Raw genomic sequence first — 16,930 nt, forward strand, 5'->3', positions numbered from 1 at the left:
TTCTAGCTGCCACTTCCCCTTCATGCTGGGTGAAGCTTTTGCAACCTCGCTTCCTCCCCGAGCAGCATAAAGCAGGCTGTGGAAGGAAGGGGTGCTGGGAGGTGGCACAGCAGCGGCCTCAGGTGAGAGCCCCTCTGGTTGACCTGGTGACCCTCAGTGCCGGAGCTCTTTGGGGGTGACGCTTGGATTTGCCCCGTGCCCCGGAGCTTCCTAGTGAGAGCTAGCTTGGGACCAGGAGAAGACCCCAGATTTGGGGGACAGCGAGGGCAGCAAGCGGTGAGTCCCTGGGGTGCTCCACTGGAGACCGGGGCTGTTCTCAGGCTTTGCTGGCTCCCCAGCACTCAGCTGAGACTCCTCACATATGGAGCGGGCTGGTCTGGGGGCCAGGGTGGGCTGCTCTGGCTACCTGAGGGGCTGCCTGCTGTGGGGGCAGCAGGAGGTGGTGGGTGGGGGCCCCCACGGCTGTGCTTGGGGCTCATCTGGAGTGCAGAACCCCTATGGTCCCCAGGGACATCAGCCATGCGTGCCCCAGGGGGGAAGAGCCTGCTCCCATTTCCTCACATGGAGGGCACTTCCCCATGCCATATCCCTCCTTCCTATGCCATATCCCTTTTTCCTTGCATCCTATGGGGACCCCCAAGTCCACCCCAGCATCCCACCAACTCTTCTGGGGTCAGGAAGGGAAATGGGGTGCTGTTTGTTCCCCCAGCCGGGCCAGCTGCAGAGGGTATCTGTGGGTGGGGAATGCCTGGTCCCAGAGGAACTGCTGGGATTGTGGAGGGGGGGGGCAGAAAGAAGCAGCCAAAAATAACTTGAGGGGAAACACTGGTGTCCGGTTCTGCCCCAAGTCTGCAGCAGTCCTGCTTGGGAGGACCTTCCCCCATCATCACTCCCAGTGTCCTCACATGTTGTCCTCTGGGATGCTGGGGCATCACCATCCCGGGATCCCCATCCTGGGACCACCACTGGAATGGGGCTGGCAGAGCCAGGGATTTTTCTGAGCAGGGGCACCTGCCCAGCTGCAGCAGGGAATTCCGGCTGGGCAGAAGGAGAAAGGTGGTCCCAGGGAGGGTTTGGGCTCAAACAGGGCCAGCTCGGTACCAGAGACCCTGCAGTACTGTGGAGACTCAGCACTCCCAAGCAGCGCTGGCATCGCCAAGCTCTGCGGGGCTTGGGGGCTCAGAAATGGGGCAGATGGGTGAAACTGGAGTGAAATGTGAGCCCTGATCAGTACTGGGAGAAGGCTGAAACCCAATGGTCTTTGAGGAGGCAGGGGCTGAGCAGGATGTCCTACATGAGAAGACAAGAAGAGTTACTCTCACCTGTGATTTCCCCATCACAGCTTAGCACAGGGGACATTGGCATGTCCAGCATCACCCAGCTGAGCAACAGGAAAACCAGAGATATGAAGTATTTCCAAAGCTGCCTGCAAAGGGTGACACGTCCTTCCGTCCGGGGGGTGAAACCACTTATGCTGGGGCAGGACGCAGGAGAAGGGGAAGGAGGGTGTGAAACCACCTTCAGACCTTCTCAAGGGTTGCCTGCTCTGGGCACTGTGGCTGCAGTCTTGCTGCTAGCTGGGGTGGCAGGAGAGGCAGCTGCAGCGGCGATGATCGAGGGGATGGAGAGGCTGGAGGGATCCTGAGGTGCTTTAAGGACTTTTGAGATGCCCAGAGAGCTCAGAGGGTCTTGAAGTACCCACACAAATAGGGGGATCCAGGGATGCTGGAGGGGCCAGGTGATTCCTGGAAGGACATGATGGCTGCATGGAACCCCCTGAAACCCAAGGAGAGGTGGCCAGTCTGTGAGGGAACCCCTTCTTCCATGGGAGAGAGGGAAGGAACAGGGTTGAGGTGTCCAAGGAGTGCTGGGGGTGTTGTACAAGTGGGTATATGAGGGACAGTGTCCACCTGCAGTGTCATTTCCTGGCACAGCATTGATATATTGAAATGATGGAAGGGGGCTTCTCAGTGGCTGGGAGGGGACCTGGCAGGCAACAGGGATGCCAAGAGGACCCAGAGACACTGTCACCACTGGCCCACACCAGCTCCCCCCCAGTCATGCTGCTTTGTGCTCCACAGGCAAAATGGAATCCTTGTCCTTCAGTGGGGATTTATCCAAGTTCCTCTTCTTCTACAACTACACCTATGACTACAGCACGGCCATGCCCGACACTGCTATCTCCTCTGCCCCATGCCGGCCTGACACCTCTGTTCTCAACAAGTACCTGGTGGTGGTGATCTACTGCCTTGTCTTCATCCTCAGCGTGGTGGGGAACGGGCTGGTGGTGCTGGTGGTGAACTCCAGCCACACCAGCCGCTCTGTCACCGACGTCTACCTGCTCAACCTGGCTGTGGCAGACCTGCTCTTTGCCTTCAGCCTGCCACTCTGGGCTGCTTATCGAGCCCATGAGTGGGTCTTTGGCACTGTGATGTGCAAAGCCATCTCTGTGCTGCAGGAGGCCAACTTCTACAGTGGCATCCTGCTGCTGGCCTGCATTAGCGTGGACCGCTACCTGGCCATTGTCTATGCCACCCGGGCAGCCACCGAGAAGAGGCACTGGGTGAAGTTTGTTTGCATGGGCATCTGGGTCTTCTCCGTGCTGCTTTCCCTGCCTGTGCTGCTCTTCCGTGAAGCTTTCACTTCTCCCAACAATGGCACCGTGTGCTACGAGAGTATCGGCAATGAGGACACGACCAAGTGGCGCGTGGTGCTGCGAGTCCTGCCGCAGACCTTTGGCTTCGCCCTGCCCCTCCTGGTGATGCTCTTCTGCTACGGTGTCACCATCCACACGCTCCTGCAGACCAAGAATGCACAGAAGCAGCGGGCCATGAAGGTCATCTTTGCCGTGGTGCTGGTCTTCCTCATCTGCTGGCTGCCTTACAACATCACACTGGTGAGCGACACTCTCATGAGGACACAGGCCATCACCGAGACCTGCGAGCGGAGGAATCGCATTGACACAGCCCTCTCCGTCACACAGGTCCTGGGCTTCTCCCACAGCTGCATTAACCCCATTATCTACGCCTTTATTGGGCAAAAGTTTCGCAACAGCTTCCTCAAGATCTTGGCACAGCGTGGGCTCATCAGCAAGGACGCTGTGGCCCGCTATGGCCGCGCCTCCTATGCCTCCACCTCTGGCAACACCTCCACCACCCTCTGAGCCTTGCTGGGGCCCGACCCTCGTGGCTCCCAGCAGGTCCCAGCACCTCACACCCACCAGCATTCTCATCCAGCCCCCAGGATGCAGGTGGCAATGCCATGGGGATGGGCAGGGCCATCACTGGATGCTGGACCGCGGCTGGAAAGGGGCTTGTGCAGTGAGGCAGTATGACCCCATTGCCAGGGGAGTGATGCCAAGTGCTGCCACTGTCCCCACTCAGAGGCAGAGCCTGTGACTTCTGGGATTCTGTGCCCCTGCTGTGGGGATGGTGTTTGTGGCTGATGGCCATTCAGCAATAAAGGAGTTGGTGGGTTGGTCACCCAGGTCTGTCTCCCTTTTGCCACAAGGAGGGAAGCGCTGTGCCCTGGCCCCATCACGTCTCTGGGGACGGTGGGTCCTGGGCTGCCCACCTCAGTGCCAAAGCAGTGGTGCCAGCTGAGCCCAGTGGTGTGGGTAACCCCACTTACAGGCCAGGGGAAGGGCTGTTGCACAAGAAGCTATTGCACTAGATTCAGCATCCTACATGATCCCAGAGGTCTCTATCCCTGCAGCCACCGAGCCATGTCCTGGTACTTTTCTGGTGCAGGGGTCTCTGTGCAGCATTTGTCCCACCTGGGGACAAAGCCACCCTGTTACCGACATCAATCTGAGCCCCAATGAAGCAAATCACTGTAAGATTCCTGGCCAGCCCCTTACTGAGACCAAGACAGCCCTGTGACCCCGCCTGAAGAGTGTCAGCACCCAGAACACTCCCTGCTCCCCTCCACCCCCCCGATGCTGCAGTGACAGGACATCATTGTGCAAAAGGCTGGGAACCTGCCCCTTACACAACCGTGATGTTTCTGCCCTGGCTTGGGCAACTGGGGCTGGCACCAGAGTAGGGCAGAGTAGATGAAGAGAGTGCTGAGACCCTGCTGGGGTCCCTCCTGCCACCCTGTATGCCAGGCATTAGGGTGCCTGCACCAGTGTGCCCAAGCATCTCTCCACAGGAGTCCTGTCCTGCTCCTCCATAGTGCCTGATTCAGGCTCCTGGGGGTCCTTAACCATGGGAGCATCAGTGGGTGCCAGCTGTGTGCTGGCTCACGGGTGGGTATGGGGTTCCCCTGTAACCAAGGTGGGAAGCCCTGGGGACTCAGGGCAGGGGAGGGACAGCCCATCACCTTTGAGTCTGGGAAACACTTGCCCAAGCAGTTCCTTGCAGCATGGCAGGAAGCCAGGGCTGTTGACCAGGAGCTGTGTCGCCTGCCCACTGCTGCTTCGCGGTGTGGGATGGGGTAGACGGTGGCTTAGCCTGGCTGCAGCTGAGACACCCCTTATGGGGATAGTCCTCCCCCAGGAGGGCTTGGACACCTCCATGCTGTTCATTCATCTATCGACAACCAATAGATGACACAGGAGTCACAGGGGTAGCAGGAGTGTGTTGTTTTCTTCTCTGTGGACCAGCCACAGGAAAGACACAGCTCAACCTGGAAAGTCAGGCAGCAGGACCTGCCTGCAGGCCCTGGACACTTTGGTCCCCAGTAAGTCTGAGAGGAGGCAGGCAGGGCAGCGGGTATCCCTGGCCCAGTGTGAGGGTTGCAGTCCTGACTCATGTAGCCTGTGGATGCCTTTGCTGGTAGCAAAGCAGGCAGCAGCGCCCCTGCTTGCCCACGTCCACAGAGCACGAGTGGCATACCTTACGCTGGCATAACCTGCCGAGAGAGCAGGCAGTGAGAGCCGTGCCATGCCAGTGCCATGCCAGTGTCACCTCCGGTGCCCCCCATAGCCCACCTGCAGTTGTACCGCCGGGAGAGGAGGCGGAAATCCTTGTGGCAGCGGGCGCACAGCCCTGAATCTTGGGGCGCTGGGCTGGGCATCACGGTGTTGATGCCCTCTGTCTTCTGCCACAGGGCATCCTTCTCCCTGTGGGAGAGCACAGGTCAGCTCTGGCAGGAGCATGCCTGGTGGTGGGGGTTCAGAAGCATGCCCTGGCACCCCAGACCCAAGGTGGTGATCAGGATTCGCCTGAGCTCTGGTGCCCTCCTCTGGGCAAAAAGGTTTGTTTGGGCCCCCTGCCCAAGCACAGTCCCACACGTGTGGGGTACCCGGGGCTCTCACCGCAGCAGCTCCAGCAGCCGCCCCTTCATGTCCCGAATGAGCTCCTGCTGCCGTGCCTGCTCTGCGCCACGCGTGGCCTCCCGCTCCAGAGCCTCTCGCTGCGTCCGCTGCAGAGCCGATGCCCAGCGCTCGCCATCCTGCCGGGCCCTGGTGCACAGGAGGGGGGAGACGGTGCTCCTGTCCCTCAGCTGGCTGTCTATCCATCTATTCATTCATACCTCTCTCTCTCCCTTTATCCGCTGCCCATCTATCCCCAAACTGGCTCCCTACCCCCCACAGCCACCTTACCATCTGTTGGGACATCCATCCATCCGTCTACCAGTTGTTCATCTGCCCTTGCCCAGATTCATCCCTCTGGACTTCTGCCCATCCATCCCTCCATTTCTCCACCCACTTGTCACACATTCATCCCTCCATCCCTCTGTGTACCCACCCATCAATTTATTCACCCCAAATTAATCCCTTCATCCACCCTTCCATCCCTTTGTCCATCGACTTGCCCCAAATGAATTCTTCCATCCCTCCACCTATGAGTCCCCGAATTGACTCCTCCCTCCAGCCCTCCTTCCCCATATCATTCCCTCCTTCCCCTGCCCATCCCCAGTGTCTGCTCCCCTGGGTTCAAGTGTGGCATCATGGAGGGTCCCAGGGGAAAGCCTGTGATGGGTGGAGATGGGGTGGTGGGTGCAGGGATTCCCTGCCCAACCTGCTGAGCTGCTCCTGCAGCTGTGCCACCTCTTGCCTTTTGGCCTGGAGCTGCTGCCGGCTCTGCCAGGCCTCCTCCCGTGCTGCTGCTGTCAGAGTGGCCAAGCGCTGTGGGAGAGGAGTGGCTCAGCCATGGTTCCCCAACCCCTCATCCCCGTGGGGTCCCCTTGGGCTTGTCCATACCATGGCCATGCTGGTGGCTGTGCTGGGCTCCCTCTCTGCCTGTTGTTCTGGCAGGGACTCCTGGGGACCACAGGTGATCTCCAGTGCCCGCCGCAGCACCTCCTCCACGGCAGCCACCTCATCCAGGGCATCAGCATCCTTCGGCATGCCCGTTTGTCCCGCTGCTGCCAGCGCTGCCTGGCATTCCCGCAGGTGCAAGGACACTGCCGCCACCTCTGCCTGTGCCGTGGCCAGCCGGGCACCCTGCTCCTCTGCAACCTCCTGCCAGCCCCGTGCCTCCTGCTGTGCCTGAGCCAGTGCCCCCAGTCCCTCCGCTCCCACCGCTGCCGCCAGTGCCTGTCCCAGGAAGGTGTTGGTGTCTCGCAGTGCCTCGGCCTCGCGTGCCAGCAGCCGGGCCCGCCGCGTGCTGCCCTCCTCCTGCCGCCTGTGCCGCCGCTCCTCCCATGCCAGCCGGGCTGCCAGTGCCTGGGACGATGCCTTCCACTGCTCCAGCTCAGCCCGCAGCTGAGACACCAGCGCCCGCGGGGACTCCTCTGTCCCCCCCGGCTGCCTGGGCTCTGGTGGTGGGGAGCCCAGCACGCACCTTGTGCTGGATGGTGGTGATGCACCGGAATCCATGTCCCCATCAGGCTGGGGTGCTTTGCCAGCACTGTGTGTGTCCTCCAGCTCCTCTGCATCCACGTCCTCCAGCTCCTCTTCATCCTTGTCCAGCTCCTCTTCATCATCCTCTTCCACATCCTCCTCTACTTCCACATCCTTCTTCACATTTACCTCCATGTCCTCCACCTCCTCCTCATCCTCCATCTCCTTCTCATCTTCCTCATATTCCGTTCCATCCTCCTCTTCCACATCCTCCTTCACCTTCACATTCACATCCCATTCCACCTCCTCATCTTCATTCTTCTTCACCTCATCTTCCTCTTCCACATCCTTCTTCACTTCGACATCCTCCACATTCTCTTCCACGTCCTCCACCTCTACACCCGCTGTCCCCAGGGCAGCCAAGGTGGGTGAGCACAGGTAGGCTGACACCTTACAGGGTGCCGTGGTGGGATGGGCGATGCCATCAGGCCATCCATGCATCCTGGTGTCAGTGTCATCTGTGTGTGAGGCTGTCTTTGCCAGGCTGCTCCCAGCCACTAAGCTGGGTCGTATCAGTGTCCTAGAGGGGACATGGGTTTTAGGTCCACCAGGTCACCCTCAGGGTGAGCAGGGCACTGACACCCTCCCTCAGGGCTCCCTGGGCACAGCCAGCCTTTGGGGATGAAGAGAGCAGAAGGGCTGGTTACACCGGGTGGCACCAGGTGACAGGGGACCAGGGTTGCTGTGTGCTTGTGCATGCACACATGGCATCTTTGAAGGCACAGGCACGGTGTGTGCATGCTGGCCCGCGTGTCTGTGCCTACCCATGGCCATATACGGAGAGCTGGCACAGCTGCAGTGCCACATGGGCCTGTGTGCTGCTCTGCCATGCTGAGCCCCAGTACCCCTGATGGCCCTGTCACCCCCAGTGCCCCTGGTGCCCCCCACATTCCCAGGCTCACTCAGAGAACATGGGCCAGGCAGTGTCCAGGTCATCTCTGCACAGGGCCAGGTGGAAGGTGACACAGTCCAGCTCGTACAGGCTGCCCAGGATCTCTGCCCGGTGCTGGGGGCTCAGGAAGGGGCTGCGGGCGTAGTACCACTCACTGCAACCACAAACAGGCTCATGCAGCCCTCTGCAGCCCTGAGGGGGCACATACGCCTGCAGTACCCTTGACAACTGGGTGCTGCGATTGATGCCACGGTGAGTATCCCATCCCCGTGCCCCTGCTCTCACCGAAGGCTCTCGGGGTTGAGGAGGCAGAGCTGCAGGGACTCTGCCAGCTGCTGGTGCACCAGGCAGTACCGCAGGAAGGCTCGGCCCCTGCCCAATGGGGTCTTCAGCTGGGGGGAGAGGAGGTCATCAAGCCCTGCCATGCCAGTCTGCTCCCCCCCATGCCTCCTCTCCAACAGCCCATGAAGAGGGAAAGAAGGTCTCCAGGGCCAGGACACCCACTGGGGGCAGTGAGAACCCCAGAGGGGAGAAAACCCTCTATAGCATTGCTGTGTGAATCATGGAATCACAGAATGGTCTGGGTTGGAGAGGACCTTCCTTGGATCATCCAGTTCCAACCCCTCTGGCATGGGCAGGGACACCTTCCACTAGAGCAGGTTGCTCTAAGCCCTGTCCAACCTGGCCTTGAACACTGGTAGAGATGGAACAGCCACAGCTTCCTTGGGCAGCCTGTTCCAGTGACTCACCACCCTCACAGTAAAGAATTACTTCCTTATATCCTCAGTGCCCAAGTGTGTATGCACCCACAAACAAGCAGAGGCAGCCACACTTGTGTGTGCCCACCTTGTCCAGGGAGGAGACGAAGCGAATGCCCTCATGCTCCTGCCGGTGCTGTGCCAGGCCCTGGCACAAGAAGTCCCAATAGTCCTTGCGCTGCCCAAAGAAGCTCTTCTTCTCCTTGAGGTCAAACTGGCAGAGACACAAGCTTGAGCTTGCTTGTTTGGGGGTGTTTCCTATTCCCCCAGTCTGTCCCTGTGGGCTGGGACCCAGCCAGCTACCCCAACCAGGACAGCGTCCCCTGGCTGTCCCCTCTGGGCTGGCTCTGTGCCTCAGTTTCCCTTTTGCAGCACATGCAATTACACATAGAATCATAGAATAGTTAGGGTTGGAAAGGACCTTGAGATCATCTAGTTCCAAACCCCCTGCCATGGGCAGGGACAACTCACACTAAACCATGTCATCCAAGGCTCTGTCCAACCTGGCCTTGAACACCGCCAGGGATGGAGCATTCACAACTTCCTTGGGCCACCCATTCCAGTGCCTCACCACCCTTACAGTAAAGAATTTCTTCCTTATATCCAATCTAAACTTCCCCGGTTTAAGTTTTAACCCCTTACTCCTTGTCCTATCACTACAGTCCCTAATGAAGAGTCTCCCTCCCCAGCATTCCTTTAGCCCTCCTTCAGATACTGGAAGGCTGCTATGAGGTCTCCACGCAGCCTTCTCTTCTCCAGGCTGAACAGCCCCAACTTTCTCAGCCTATCTTCATACAGGAGGTGCTTCAGTTCCCTGATCATCCTCATGGCCCTCCTCTGGACTTGTTCCAAGGAGGACACATGTGGACATGGGTGAGCCTGGTCCGATTGCTTGTCTGGCTGGGGATGCCCAGGGTTGGATAATGCCAGCTGGGATCATCCCAATCCACGAAACAGCCAGCATCGGGTCCCCTCTGCTCTCAGCTGTGCCACAGGGAAAACTGAGGCAGGGAGCAGTGGGGACACGGGAGCGGAGGTACCTGGAGGAGGAACTCCAGCTGGGCGCAGAGGCTGTGCAGCTCCCGGCTCCCGTCTGTCACTGGTAGGTTCTGCTCCCGGTAGCAGTGGTTCAGCTCGGTCACAGTCTCTGTGGGATGGCAGGGCTGAGCTGGCAGCGCCCTGCCCAGGCAGCGGGCACCCTGCTCCATCCCACACCTCCCACCACCTCCCAGCTCCGGGTCTGGGGATTTCTGACAGCGGGTGAAAGAGGAACCTGGCCTGCCATGAAATAGGGGAGTGAATGGCACCCACCAGGGCTGGCAGTGAGCATGGGAGCAGACAGCAGATTCGCTGCCCATGGTCTGGGTGTGAGGAGAGACCTGGCATGGTCAGTGTGAGATGTGCCATGCAGGGGACAGGCTGGCAGGGGACAGGCTGGCACACTTACTTTGCAGGTCCTTGATCATGCGGTTGAGCTCCCCATCCCCTGCCATGGCTGTCCCCCGGGATCTGCAAAGGCAGGGGCAGCAATAAAAGGCTTCAGGTTGACAGTCACTTGACACCCCAAACTCTGCCCCAAGGAGAGGGTCTGCCCCTCTAGCTCCACCCCAGAGCTGCCTACTGTTAAGGTAAGAGGGGTGGGCTCAGGCACCCCCTTTCCCTGCCTGTTTCCTCCATCTACATGGGGTAGGGGGTATGGGGTGTGCAAAGGTGCCCTATCCTGTACCCCTTTAGTTGTCCATGTGCCCTGTCTCAAAATGCCCCCAAGCTCTGTCCCACACTGTGCCCAGCCTCTGTTCCCATTCCTTGGAGAGCCTCCTAGTGTGTCCCTATCCCCCAGGATTCAGGATATGGGTTGGCACTGGGGAAGTGCTGCCTTTGTTTCTGCTCTCAATTCCCTCACTTACACCACAACCAGTGATGGGGGCTTCCGGGGGGGTGGGTGGGGAAGGGGGGCACACAGCCCCCATCATGCAGCCTCTCAAATTGAGCTCCCCCCAGGGCAGAGCCCCTTGGCACAGCATGCTGCCTGAGGGGCTGGCATGGGGTTTGGGGTGTTGTGGGGGGAACAGTGCGGTGGGGTGGTTTTGAGGGGTGGCACCCTGGAGACAGGGCTAGAGACAGTGCCCATGGAGGTGGCAGGTCTGGGGCTTGATACTGCAGGTGGTGGCTGGGCACAGGGCTGGGGGGAACACACGTGCGTGTGTATGGGGTCTTGTGCTGCAGGGTGCGTGTGCCCTCACGGGAGTGTGTGTGCAGAAGTGTGCCCAAGCATGCTCAAGAGTGTGCGAGTGCCCTTTGGTCCTGCCACGGCATAGCAGGAGATTCCAGTTGCCTGGGTTCCCATCCCGATGCCCTTGGGTGACCTTGGACAAGCAATCTTCCAGCCTGCCCCCCCCCGCCCCTGCCTCAGTTTCCCCGGAAGAGCCCCTTACCTGTGCCCAGGAGCTGTGGGGTGCCCTGAGGTGCTCGCTGGGTGCCGGGTGGGACGCTGGTGTGTCCCTGTGCCCGTCTGCTTCTCCTTTTGTACCTTGGCCAAGAGGAAGTGTGGAAGCTCGGGGGAGGAGGGGGGGCTGCAGAAGCCACCCCCCTCCTGCCTCACATCAGATCAGGCACTGCAGCTTGGCCCACGGCACCCAGCTCCCTCATTAGTGGATGCTAGTTTTGGGGAGGGAGTCAGTGAGGCTGGTCCCCCTGTGCAGCCCTTGCCTGTATCCCCCCTGGGACACAGTGTAAGGCTTGGGGGAACCCTGATGCCCTCCCATGGGCACGGGGCTTGGGAATGCTTTGAGGGACACCCTGCAGTTCTGGGGAGGGGGGTCTAGGCCCATATCCAGCTATGAGCAACCAACAGCAGCCCTGGGGCGGCAGCAGATCCTGGCACAGAGGACCACCACCATGATGAGCTGCAGCGCACCCCAGCAAGGCCCACAGACCCCCAGCCATCTGCCCCGATATGGGGGCTATGCCCAGAGCTCAGCTGTAACCTTTTCCTGAGGCACCCTGGGCAAGATCTCCTGCCCCCCCTTGTTGTCTGTGCCTAGGGGTGTCCAGCCCAGCAGTGCCCCTCCACTACTACGCCTGTCCCACTTCACTGCGCCAGCCCTGTCCTATGGGCTCCTTCTGGGCTGGGGACTAAGCCCCCTGGGAGGAGATGGACAGGGGTGATGCCAGCTCACCCCACCGGTGCCAGGCATGGGGACTCACTACCATTCTGCTCCCCACCACTATCCTGTTTGGTGGATGTGTTCAGTGACGCCCAGCTGCCCCCACATCCTGCCCCACACCATACCCCACCTCGCAGCACCTACCTGTGTTACGGGGGCCTGGGGAGCACCCGCCTACCCCAGGCAAGGCCGATGCTCGGCACTAAAGTGAAAGTAGGAAGTGATGCTGAGTGGGAGCCTGGGCCTCCCTGCATCCTCCTGGCGCCTGGAGAGGGGGGTGTTGGGCTGTGAGGTGCCCCTGAACAGCCGAGGGCATGGAGGGAGCTTGTGGCAGTGCTTGGGGTGACCCCAGTCTCCTCAGCACCCTCTTTTGCTCATGCCATCCTGCAGTGCATGGCGCTGTGAGCTCCATGAGCTCAGCACCCCACATTGGATTGGGGGAGTAGACAGGGTGTTGGGGGGTAGCAAAGCATCACAACACTGTGCCGGGGGGGGAGGGATGCATATGTGTGTGCATGCATGTGTGCGACTGCATGTGTGTGCAGGCTATAGGGGTGCGTGTGTATATGCAAGCCATATACACGTAGCAGGCATGAGGCTAAGCAGGGCACCCATGTGTGTACACACACACACACGTGTCTGCCTGTGGGTGCACCCACCTGCCAGCTCTGCCTGTCCCACACCAGGTACCCCACCGGCAGGACCCTGACACCACAACAGCCTGGCAGTGGGGTCCCCTGTCCCTGCTCCATCCAAGGGCTGGGGTGGTGGTGAGGGCTGGTGGGGGATAAGATGCTTGCCTGTCCTTGGCGTGGGTGCAATTCAATTAATGAGGCCTGGCCGTGGTTCAGCGCAGCCAATAAAGCTAATGGCCCCGCACAGGCCTGGCGATGCCCTGCCGGGGGGGCCGGGAGCCATCTGCTAATTAAAATGGAGGTGAGGGACCATGGAGCCAGCAGTGATGTCACCTCCCTGGTGCATCAGCTGGGGGGGCCGTAACTGAGCATCCCCTGCCCACCAACCCCTCTGCCAGCCCCTGGGTGCCAAGCAGGGTTAGGGGACAGCCATGAAGTGTGTGGGACCCCCAAACTCCCTGCCCCCCTTTCTGGTGCTGCCGCTCATTAGGAGCCCTCCCGAGGCAAATGTAATTAGTGCCCAGGCCTGGCACTGCTGCTGCCCACGCTTGGCACTGGCAGCTGCCCCGTGGGGATGGAACCTGGCCCGGCATCATGGTGGCATCACAGGGGCACATAGGGGTGCTGCTGCCAGATCCTCTTTGGCACAACCCCAGTGGATGTGTGGGGTGTGTGTAGAGGGTCCCCTTTGCAACCCCTGCCCTGTGTGAGCTCCATGATGGGGTAGGGGCACCCAGGGCCATGTAGGGGTGCCCTGCATTAAGGGATTCCCCTGGGTAACACTGTGCCCACAGCATGGTGCATCAGCCCGCCACCCGCTGGGAGGGCAGGCTAGGTCAGGGGGGTCCCTGAATGTGTCCTCAAGCTCCTGGGAAGGGGAGAGGCTTGGTAGGATGCCAGGGGGCTGGCAGAGGGGCAGGGAAGCTCTCCCCCCACCCCCCGTCCATGTGCAGGCACTGCCATTTAGAGTCTGGGGTAAGCAGGAGCTGCCGAAGGGAAACTGAGGCAGGGTCTGGGTGGGGGTTGAGGATGGAGCATACACAGGCGTCTGGGTTTCTCCACCCCCAAAACAGAGGGGGCTGGAGAGGAGAGCACTGTCCAGCATCCACCCCAGGGGATGCTGTGCCCCGGTGCGCAGGCGGGTGAGTCCTGAAGGTGCCGAGCCCCGAGCCCCGTGTGCGGGGGGGAGGGGGGAGCATGAGGAGAAGTAGGAGGAGGGGGAGGAGGAGGAGGGGGAGCGTGGCGGAGCTGGCTCCCACCCAAGCACTGCAGGACATGGGCGGGCACGGTGCTCCCTGCCTGGCTGCCAGCGCGCAGGCGGCGCTGGGGGACCGGGGGGGGGGAACAGGGCCCGGTGGGACCGCAGACCCCCAGCCCATCTCCGCACGGCCCCGTGCCCGCAGCCGGGCACCTCCTGGGAACTGCCCGGGCACCGGAGCTTGTTGCAGTCGGGGCGGGGGGGGGGGGGCACGGCTGGGTTTGGCCGCCCCCCCGAGCGCGCCCTGGGCAGGGGTCGGCCGCTGCACAGCCCCCCCCCCCCCGGCGGGGTGACCCCCGGGCAGGGGCACCATGACCCGGCTGAGCTGGTGCTTTGCCACCTTGGTTAGCTGGGGGAAGTCCTTGGTGTCCTGCCTCCTGCCCCTCCGCGCCTGCCGCCACCGGGAGGTAAGCGGGCACCGCCGGACACGGCGTTACGGTTAGGGTCTGCATGGGGGGGCATGGAGCTGGGGTGAGCTCCTGGGGTGCGGGGGGGTTGGGGTACAGGCTGGAGCTGGCCCTGCCTGCTGCGGGCAGTGCGGGGTTAAACCATGCCTGTGCATGCCAGGGTGCCGGGCATGTTCTTTGTCCCTCCTTGTGTTCCCCTCAGTGTGTCACTGGGACCCCCACTCCCCGCAAACCCGCACCCGCGGGCCCCTGCAGTGCCTGGCTGGAGGGGATCCGCTAGGATCTGCTGTGCAGTGCTTCATGCAAAGGGATCTGCTGGGATCCCTGTGTCCTTACAGAGTAAGCGGAGAGGTGGGGGTGTCCCCGTGCTGTAGCACCCACAATGGGGCACCCGTATGCCCAGTCTGAGGGGACTATGTACCAATAAAGCACCTGGCATGAGAGATCCCTGCGTCCATAAAGTGCCCAGCATGGGGGATCCCTGTGTCCATAAGCACCCAGCACCAGGGACCTCTATGCCTGTGAAGTGCTCAGTCTGTGTGAGATCCCTGTGCCCAAACATGTGCGTGGCATATGGGATCCCCATGCCCATAAGCACCCAGTGAGGGGCACCTCTGTGCCCATCAGCACCTCTTTTGTGTGTGGGATCCCTGTGCCAGGGGACTGCCCTGCAGTGGGACAGATCCCTGTGCTCCTGCAGTGCCCAGTGTGAGGACCCATCCTGCCCTGCCACCTGTGCCGGGGAAACTGAGGCAAAGAGGGGAGAAGCTGGTGGAGGGTGCTGGGCTCCCACTGCACCACCCTCATTTGGTTCCTTAACCTCTGGGAAGCTGTCCTGTGCCTGGCAGGATGGCGCGGGCCGCTCCGGCTGTACCGTGCCAGCAAAGCAGGTGCCAAAGCCACCGCTGGGCAGCGCCGGGGGGAGTGCCACTGCAGGGTGGTGACAGGCCAGTATGTGCCAGGCCAGGGACCCAGTTTGGAGCCTGGAGGACAGAGAGGACCCTGGCTGCTCAGGGACCCCAGTGGGGGCCGGGGACACAGGACCGTGAGCTGCTGGGGGCATGGGGGAGGTGGGGGGCACTGGTGAGGTGTGGGGCAGCTGTTGTGTGGTGCCAGGTCCATCCCTGTGTCCATGTGTCCCTGATGTGAGTGTGAGAACAGGGACTCACGGGGGTGTATAACACACGTGTGCCTGTGCGTGTGTGTTCATAAGCATGCAGATGGGGCTGGGGTGACAGTGCGCAGCAGCTTGCACAAGTGTGGGTGCACAGCAGATCCCTGGGGAGCTGCCATGGGGTGTGTGTCCTGGCATGGGTGCATGTGCACTGGGTGTAGTAGCTGTGCAGAACCCCTGTTAGAGGAGTGTCCCCCAGCCCTATCCATGCACAGACATGGGTACCCACACGTGCCGGACACGGGCTGTAGGTGTGACGTAGATGAATATGCCCTGGTGTGTACGTGGGGTTGTGTGTGCGCGAGGTGTGCATGTCCCCTGTGCACGCAAGGGCAGTGCGGGGACAGGTCTGGTGGAAGCCTTGGGGACGTGGAGATGCTGGGAGGGGGGACTCAGAGGATTCCTAACAAAACTGGCCTTCACTTGGGCTATGTGCCTGCATCACTGGTACCCATGGGGGGGACTGGGCTACGTGCCCTGTCTGTGCACTCCTGCTGAGAAAACGAGCCCTAAAAGATGCTCACAGGCAGTATCCCTCTTGCATGACCCTTGTTCCTGCCCTTCTGAGGGGCCCCGGGCTTGTCAGGGCAGTGAATGGGAGTGGGTGATTTATGGGGGGGTGGGGACACTCATCTCTACTGGGGCTTTCATTGTGGGCAGTAGTGAGCCTGATTAATGACGGTTGTAACGATGGGTGGGTAGGGCTGTGGGGTGTGCATGGACAGGCTTTTCCTGCCTGTTTGGTGCTGTGAGCAGGATCAGGCCCCCCAGCCTTCCCCATCCCCGAACCTGGCTGTCATGGGGAGCAGGAATGCTGTCCCCATGTGTCCCCTGTCTCATCTGGAACATCCCCACAGGGGTACCTCTACCATGAGCTGCATGGGCATGGGTGGGGTGGAGGGTGGTGAGAAAGGGATATTTTAGAGAGGGGATGCTGCATTTTGGGGGACTCAGATGTGGGAAGGGCAGTGTCTGGGAAGGGCAGCTCCCCCAGCCCACCCTGCCCTTCGTCTCTGGGCTGGCAGTGGGGTGCAGCATACAGACGGGAAACTGAGGCATGGGGAGGGTGGGGATTACAGTGCCCTCGTCCCTGCTGTCCCTGTGCCATCCATGCTCGTCCTGCCAGAGTGTCCTTCCCTCCGGCGCGTCCCCCAGCCTGACTCACACCCTCATGGTCACGACCGGCTGAGCGCAAGTTTCCAGGCTGGAGCCGGAGTTAGCGCTGGCGACGGGGGGGAGGACCATGTGCCGCGCTGCCAAGCCCCCCAAGAGGGGCTGGGATACACTGCTGTCAAATCCATCCCTGTCAGGGCCGCGGGCTGCCAAGCCGCGCTGCGTCCCGCCTAGAGGCTGTCCTCCCTCACTGGGGCCCCCCAGCGGGGGGGTGTCCGCCGGATGGATGTCCGCCGATCCCTTCCCGTCTCCCGTCCCGGGACCACCCAGGGGACGCGGCTGGGGATGGTGGGGGAACACCCGTCCGCAAGATCCGCTGGGGGCCGGAGGAAGTATGGGGATGAGGGGATGAGGTGGCGGGTGCTCCCCGGGTCAGCGGAGGAAATGGATCCCAAATGTGTGTGTGAGGGAGAGGGGGAACGGGACAAGCAAAGCTCCTCTTCGGTCCCGCCAGTCCCGCATCCTCCTTGCTGGGGTGGGGAGTCCTGGCCGCCCGCCGGCGCCACCTCGGCCGGAGTCCCGATGGGCGCCGTGGGAGTCAGTGTGGGGGGGGTTTGCAAAGGCACCCCCCTTCTCCCCCGGCTGGAGGGCGGTGTGGGGCCTGGGGGCGGAGCGGGCGGGCGGAGCGAGGGGCCGGGGGAGGCTCGGCCGGCCGCGGGGCTGCGCCGCGGGCAGC

At 61.5% G+C, this 16,930-nt stretch overlaps 2 protein-coding genes across 2 annotated transcripts; one reads left to right on the forward strand and one right to left on the reverse strand.

The window, feature by feature from the left end:
• The first annotated feature begins 155 nt into the window (after window positions 1-155).
• LOC308222972 (C-X-C chemokine receptor type 2-like) lies at window positions 156-3,320 on the forward strand. The gene is made up of 2 exons (XM_080621529.1): window positions 156-276; window positions 2,082-3,320. The coding sequence occupies exon 2, from the start codon at window positions 2,087-2,089 to the stop codon at window positions 3,161-3,163; it is 1,077 nt and encodes a 358-aa protein (XP_080477655.1). The 5' UTR covers window positions 156-276; window positions 2,082-2,086; the 3' UTR covers window positions 3,164-3,320.
• A 1,431-nt stretch (window positions 3,321-4,751) lies between these two features.
• Window positions 4,752-13,813, reverse strand: RUFY4 (RUN and FYVE domain containing 4; the record flags this gene model as incomplete). Its single annotated transcript, XM_080621980.1, is given in 13 exon segments — window positions 4,752-4,854; window positions 4,934-5,065; window positions 5,261-5,407; window positions 5,967-6,073; window positions 6,149-7,310; window positions 7,693-7,836; window positions 7,968-8,074; window positions 8,529-8,654; window positions 9,481-9,587; window positions 9,888-9,949; window positions 10,876-10,921; window positions 10,924-10,994; window positions 13,542-13,813. Coding segments are annotated over 13 exon segments (2,586 nt in total).
• Between the last annotated feature and the right edge of the window lie 3,117 nt (window positions 13,814-16,930).

Source organism: Psittacula echo, assembly GCF_963264785.1.
Source record: "Psittacula echo genome assembly, chromosome: 6".
Taxonomy (NCBI): Eukaryota; Metazoa; Chordata; class Aves; order Psittaciformes; family Psittacidae; genus Psittacula; species Psittacula echo.

Coding starts and splice junctions, on each gene's coding strand:
- LOC308222972 (XM_080621529.1), top strand. CDS start 2,087: ATGGAATCCTTGTCCTTCAGTGGGGATTTATCCAAGTTCCTCTTCTTC.